A 7,568-nucleotide genomic window follows, 5' to 3' on the forward strand; every position below is an offset into this window, starting at 1 on the left:
GATTTAAAGCTTGGTGCCTAAATTCTCCACTTGGATATTTAGCTACGTTTGATGTATACCAAGGGACAGCCTTCGGGTTGAATCGTCACTATGAAGAAAGGTTTGGAAAAGGTGGGGACACTTTGATGATTTTATTTGAAAAACTACCAAGTCATATCAAAGATATACCAGTGAGGTTTTACTTCGACACCTACTTCACAAGTTTACCTTTAGTAAATCACTAACAAGAGATAAACTATGAAGCAACTGGAACAATAAGGGACAGCAGAATTCCGAAGACTTGTTCTATAAACTCCACAAACGAAATGAAGAAGGTTCCTCGAGGAGATACAGATGTTGTTGTGGATAATATTCACAAGATCTTGTTGGTATGCTGGAAGGATAATGCAGTAGTTTCAGTGGTATCAAATATTTCTCCTGTTTATCCTCTGGAAAGTGTATCTCGATGGTCAGCAAAGGACAAAAAGAAAATTAGTGTAAGTCGTCCTTATCTCATCAGGGATTACAACAGGCACATGGTGGCACTGATAGGATGGACCAAAACATCAATTGTTACGTCTATATCCATTAGAATGAAAAAGTGGTGGTGGCCTATATTTTCTTGGGTAATTGATGCAACGATTCAGAACTGCTGGCTTCTGCATCGTGTTGATGAAAGCAACCTTTCACTGCTGTCATTCAAGCGCTACATTGCAAGGACATACCTTCAGAAGGCAGAACCACGTGTGGGAATAGGCCGGCCAAGACAGTCATCTCGGGTTATTCCAGATGTACGTTATGACAATATTGGTCACCTCGTCGAACCCCTTGGAAAACAGGCATGGAAATGTGCTCTATCCTCTTGTAAATCTCGTCCTTCGCAAGGGTGTATGAAGTGTGGAGTTCCATTGTGTGTGAAATGCTTTGCTAATTATCATCGTCGTGTTCTTTAGAATACTGCTAATTATAGTATCTGGTTTGTTATTGTGTGATATCACGGAATTTATCTCAAAATTTAACTAAGAAGGAAGTTTATCTAAAGCATGAACCAGTTTTATTTCTATTTTACTCTACCGTATCATAATTTTCTGTTAAACATTTCACTTGTAGAAGTAAGAATTATCCATTTCACATATTCAAATACTGTCAGCACGTGCAAAAGTAATAGGGCTTACAATTGCAACAAATTTTAGCAGTAAACTGCAATATTTTCTTTGTATTATTCAGTAATAAACGCACTATTATTGAGTGCCTTGCTTCTAATACATCCTCCTTGTAATGAAAAAATACCAATAAGATTTTATTATAGAAAATACTCATCAATAAAAATGTGTACCCTGTATCTGCCTAACCTACTATATATAGTAGGTCCTATATATGGACAAATACCATGGAAAAAACATTGAATATATGATAATACCATATAAATATACATATTAAACTTAAATAATGAAAAAATTTAGAAAAAAAAATTCAGGCAGTAATGGGTTAAAACATTTTCCATATAAAAACTCTAAAAAGACAATTATGCTAGCTGGTTCAACATAAAAACGTTTGCTGTTAGTTTGAATTTATGAAGTTTTACCAATACAACTACTCGATTAGTAAGATCACACATGTAACACATCTCGTGTATAATATCTTGAACTTTTTATAAAAATAGTGAGAATATTTCTTAATAATATTAGTATGAACTATTGCTAATCTAAAACATCCTAGAACTAACAGTTTTTTAAAATCAAGGTAATGTTGCTTCACTCCTAGATCCTCTCTTATCTGGATTAAGAACATATCCGAGGTCAGTAAATCCCATTCTCCTCGGAGAGTGATAACAATGAATGGAAGTCTATAGGGATGGAAGAACTAACTAGAAGCCATTGGCATCAGATTTGATAGCTGTGAAATTCCCATGAGAATGCTAATATAAAGTCTATATGCATTCTTAATTGGAGTGGAGTTGTATATTATAATTTACGCCCGTCTCTTTTTCTTTCTTATTTGAAAGAAGTAATTAATGTCTTGTCTCACTACCCCTAATCATTACAAGGTTTAATACTTTCTCTCTCTCTCTCTCTCTCTCTCTCTCTCTCTCTCTCTCTCTCTCTTAAACTATTGAATGTATTTTCTCTCTATCGAATATCTCTCTCTCTCTCTCTCTCTCTCTCTCTCTCTCTCTCTCTCTCTCTCTTTTAAACTATTAAATGTATTTTCTACATACCGAATATATTACTATCTCTCTCTCTCTCTCTCTCTCTCTCTCTCTCTCTCTCTCTCTCTCTCTCTCTTTTAAACTATTAAATGTATTTTCTACCTACCGAATATATTACTATCTCTCTCTCTCTCTCTCTCCTCTCTCTCTCTCTCTCTCTGTCCTTTCAAAGATTCAATGTATTCGACCTCTCCATCAATCATAAGAATTTTTGTACCCAGCCTCTCTCTCTCACACTCATTAAAACTATTAGTTATTTACTCTGCCTAAATTATCACAGAGCTTTAGTACTCTCTCTCTCTCTCTCTCTCTCTCTCTCTCTCTCTCTCTCTCTCTATACAAATATTGAATGTTTTTCTTCCTCCCTGTCGCTCATGAAAGATTTTATGACCAAGCTTTTTCTCTCTTATAGTTGCAATCTCTCTCTCTCTCTCCTCTCTCTCTCTCTCTCTCTCTCTCTCTTTTTTCGAGTTTTCAGTGAAATTCCAAAGAGCAGCATCATGAGCAAATCAATTTTCTTTTTCAATAGTAACTTCTTCACACAAATCACTGTTTTCATAATTTTTAGTTTTTTACCTCTACTTCAGCGAGGTATGTACAATAGCATCTGTGTGGAGCTAATTTTGGAATATAGAGCATAAAACAATTCACCCAATATATCTTTTAACAGATATTATATTGTATATGAAATTCTCTCTCTCTCTCTCTCTTCTCTCTCTCTCTCTCTCTCTCTCTTTCTATTTTTATATCTATAAACTACCTATATATATATATATATATATATATATTTATATTATATATATATATATATATATAAATATATATATATATATATATATATGTGTGTGTATATATATATATAGATATATATATTTATCGTATATATATACATATAATATATATATATATGTATATGAAAAATATTGCACATTTAAACGTGTTTTTCATATTTCAAATAAGACGTATGTATTACCACATTAGAATCTGGATTCTCTTGACAACCTATGGATCTCTCTCTCTCTCTCTCTCTCTCTCTCTGTATATATACATATATATATATATATATATACATATATATATATATGTGTGTGTGTATATATATATATAAATATATATTATATATATATATATGTATATATATATATGTATATATATATATATATATATTTAAATATATATTATATACTATATATATATATATATTTCAAATAAGCTATACATATCAACACATTAAAGTGTGGATTCTCTTAACAACCACAGGATCCGAGCCCCAGGTGAAATCACTCAAAGACAATGGTATCTATCTCTCTTTATATATATAATAGATATATATATATATATTTATATATATATATATATATATATATATATATTTCAAATAAGCTATACATATCAACACATTAAAGTCTGGATTCTCTTAACAACCACATGATCTGAGCCCCACGCAAAATCACTCAAAGACTATGGTATCTGTCCGGTTGGTCTTCGAACCCTGGTCCAGGATACTTGTGTGGCATTGAGCATACCACTCAGCTCCGTAGCTGAGTGGTTTGGTCAATGTCACACAAGTATCCTGGATCAGGGTTCGAAGCCCGCCAGACAGATACTATAGTCTTTCAGTGATTTCGCCTAGGGGTACTGATCCCGAGGTTGTCAAGGGAATCCAGATTTAATGTGGAAATATATATGGCTTATTTCATAAATGAAAAATACGTTTGAATGTGCAAGATTATTCATATATATATATATATATATATATGTATATATATATATATATATATATATTCATATATATATGTACACACACACACACACACACATATTATATATATATATATATCTATATATATGAATATATATATATATATATTCATACACACACATACACACACCCACACACACACACACATTAATATATATATATAATATGTATCTATATATATAGATACGTATATATATATATATATATGTATATATATATATATATTCATATATATATGTACATATATATATATATATATATATTTATAAATATATATATATTCACACACACACACATATGTATATATATATATATATACATATGTATATAATAATTATATATATATATATATATATTTATATAAATAGATATATACATACATATATATATATATATATATATATACATATATATATATATATATATACATATATATATATATATATGTGTGTGTGTGTGGTGTATATATCTATATATATATATATTATTATTATTATTATTATTATATTACTATCCAAGCTACAACCCTAGTTGGAAAAGCAAGATGCTATAAGCCCTGGGCTCCAACAGGGAAAAATAGCTCAGTGATGAAAGGAAATAAGGAAATAAATAAATGAAGAGAACAAATTAACAATAAATCATTCTAAATAAGAAACAACGTCAAAACAGACATGTCATATAATAAACTATCAACAACATCAAAAACAAAATATGTCATAAATAAACTATAAATAGACTATGTCTGCTGGTCAACAAAAAAGCATTTGCTCCAACTTTGAACTTTTGAAGTTCTACTGATTCAACCACCCGATTAGGAAGATTATTCCACAACTTGTCACAGCTGGAATAAAACTTCTAGAGTACTGCGTAGTATTGAGCCTCGTGATGGAGAGGCCTGGCTATTAGAATTAACTGCCTGCCTAGTATTGCGAACAGGATAGAATTGTCCAGGGAGATCTGAATGTAAAGGATGGTCAGAGTTGTGAAAAATCTTATGCAACATACATAATGAACTAATTGAACGACGGTGCCAGACATTAATATCTAGATCAGGAATAAGAAATTTAATAGACCGTAAAGTTCTGTCCAACAAATTAAGATGAGAATCAGCAGCTGAAGACCAGACAGGAGAACAATACTCAAAAAAAGGTAGAATGAAAGATTAAAACACTTCTTCAGAATAGATTGATCACTGAAAATCTTGAAAGACTTTCTCAATAAGCCTATTTTTTGTGAAATTGAAGAAGACACAGACCTTATATGTTTCTCAAAAGTAATTTACTGTCGAGAATCACACCTAAATTTTGAAAGAGTCATACATATTTAAAGAAACATTATCAATACTGAGATCCGGATGTTGAGGAACCACCGTCCTTGACCTACTTACAATCATACTTTGAGTTTTGTTAGGATTCAACTTAATACCCCATAATTTGCACCATGCACTAATTCTAGCTAAATCTCTATTAAGGGATTCACCAACCCTAGATCTACATTCAGGGGATGGAATTGATGCAAGAGAGTTAGCATCATCTGCATATGCAGCAAGCTTGTTTTCTAGGCCAAAACCACATGTCATGTGTATATAGTATGAAAAGTAATGGGCCAAGAACACTACCCTAGGGAACACCAGATATCACATTCCTATAATCACTATGGTGCCCATCAACAACAACTCTTTGAGATCTATTACTTAAAAAATTAATAATAATGCTAAGAATCGACCCACCCACTCCCAACTGTTTCAGTTTGAAAACAAGGGCCTCATGATTACCACGGTCAAAGGCAGCACTAAAATCAAGGCCAATCATACGAACTTCCCGACCATAATCAAGGGATTCCTGTACAGCATTGGAGATTGTAAGAAGGGCATCACATGCTCCAAGGCCTTTACGAAAACCAAATTGCAAACTAGGGAGTAGATGATTACCTTCATCAAACCTATTAAGACGTTTTGCCAGAAGACGTTCAAAAACTTTAGATAATAGGGAGTTATGGAAATTGGGCGGTAATCAGTGGGACTTGAGCTACCACAAACACATTTACATAGAGGAGTAACATTACCAATTCTCCAACTAGTGCTAAAAGCTCCTCTTCTTGCTAAATTGTGCAAAATAACAGATAACTTTGGAGCTAAGAAATCTCTGCTGTCTTTATAAAAAACAAAGGAAAAAATACCACTTGGACTACACCTCCATAAGCATCAAGGTCCATCAACAGAGCTTTAATCTCACGAGATCGAAAAGCTAAATAAATATATGTATATATGTATGTATATGTATATATATATATATATATATATATATATTTATATATATTCATATATATATATATATATATATACATATATATATATATACATATGAATATATATATATATATATATACATATATATATATGTATATATATATATATATATATACATATATATAATATATATATAGGATTATATATTTATATCTATATATATAAATATATATATATATATATATATATTTATATATAATATATATATATATATTTATATATATACATATATATATATCTATATATATCTATATATATATATATATATATATACATATAGTATACATATATATATATATACATATATATATATATATATATATATATGTATATATATATATATATATATATTAAAATGCCATTAATTGATAAAAATGGTGATATTTTAGCAGCTACTTATGAAACAATCATATTAAGATTCACAATATCTTAGTACCGATATATATTCTTAATGAGGTTTCTGGTCAGAAGGACTTACAGCATCTTCTAAATTCTGTGTTGTGTATATGTACTTGTGTGTAGCCGTGTGGTGGAAACAGTCTCCTGCTGCTCTGGATTTATTAGTGAATGCTGATGCCTAATGTAAATTTATACTAACTAATAAATCAGATGATAACATGAATATGCGTGAAACGAATAGTAATTCAATATAGAATATCACAAATAGAATTAGAAAAGTCTTCTGCTTATAACTTAATTATCGTCGATGTTATCAATATTATGAGGATGATGATGATGATGATAATGATGATGATAATGATGATGAGGCTGTGATTATTATTATTATTATTATTATTATTATTATTATATATTATTATTATTATTATTATTATTATTGTTTATTAATATTAATATTAATATTAATATTAATATTAATATAATATTAATATTATCATTATTATCATTATTATCAATATTGGTATTGTTATTTTTATATTATTATTATTATTATTATTATTACTATTATTATTTTGATATTTATTCAGACTTTCTCGTTTTCTTTTTATTAGTATTGTTTTTATTATTATTATTTTTATTATTATTATTATTATTATCATGATTATTATTATTATTATTATTACTCTGTTTCAAATATAATGTTTCTTAATGGTTTTGTTGATTTATTGTTATGATAATTATAATCATTAATGTCAGATTCTGGCGACACAGAAGGAAGTATCTCCTGCTTAATTGGAGTTGTGTAAGAAATTTATCAATATTTTCATGTAACTTTATGGTTGATATTTACATTGATTAAGGTCACGGGTGTTAGTGATACATGTTAAGTAAATAAATAAATTTATATATTA

General features: G+C 29.4%; 1 protein-coding gene across 1 annotated transcript; it reads left to right on the top strand.

Moving 5' to 3' along the window:
* The first annotated feature begins 305 nt into the window (after nucleotides 1-305).
* On the top strand, nucleotides 306-932 carry LOC137652831 (piggyBac transposable element-derived protein 2-like). The gene has a single exon (XM_068386231.1). The coding sequence runs from the start codon at nucleotides 306-308 to the stop codon at nucleotides 930-932; it is 627 nt and encodes a 208-aa protein (XP_068242332.1).
* Nucleotides 933-7,568: the final 6,636 nt, after the last annotated feature.

The sequence above is a fragment of the Palaemon carinicauda genome, chromosome 14 (genome assembly GCF_036898095.1).
Source record: "Palaemon carinicauda isolate YSFRI2023 chromosome 14, ASM3689809v2, whole genome shotgun sequence".
NCBI classification, from domain to species: domain Eukaryota; kingdom Metazoa; phylum Arthropoda; class Malacostraca; order Decapoda; family Palaemonidae; genus Palaemon; species Palaemon carinicauda.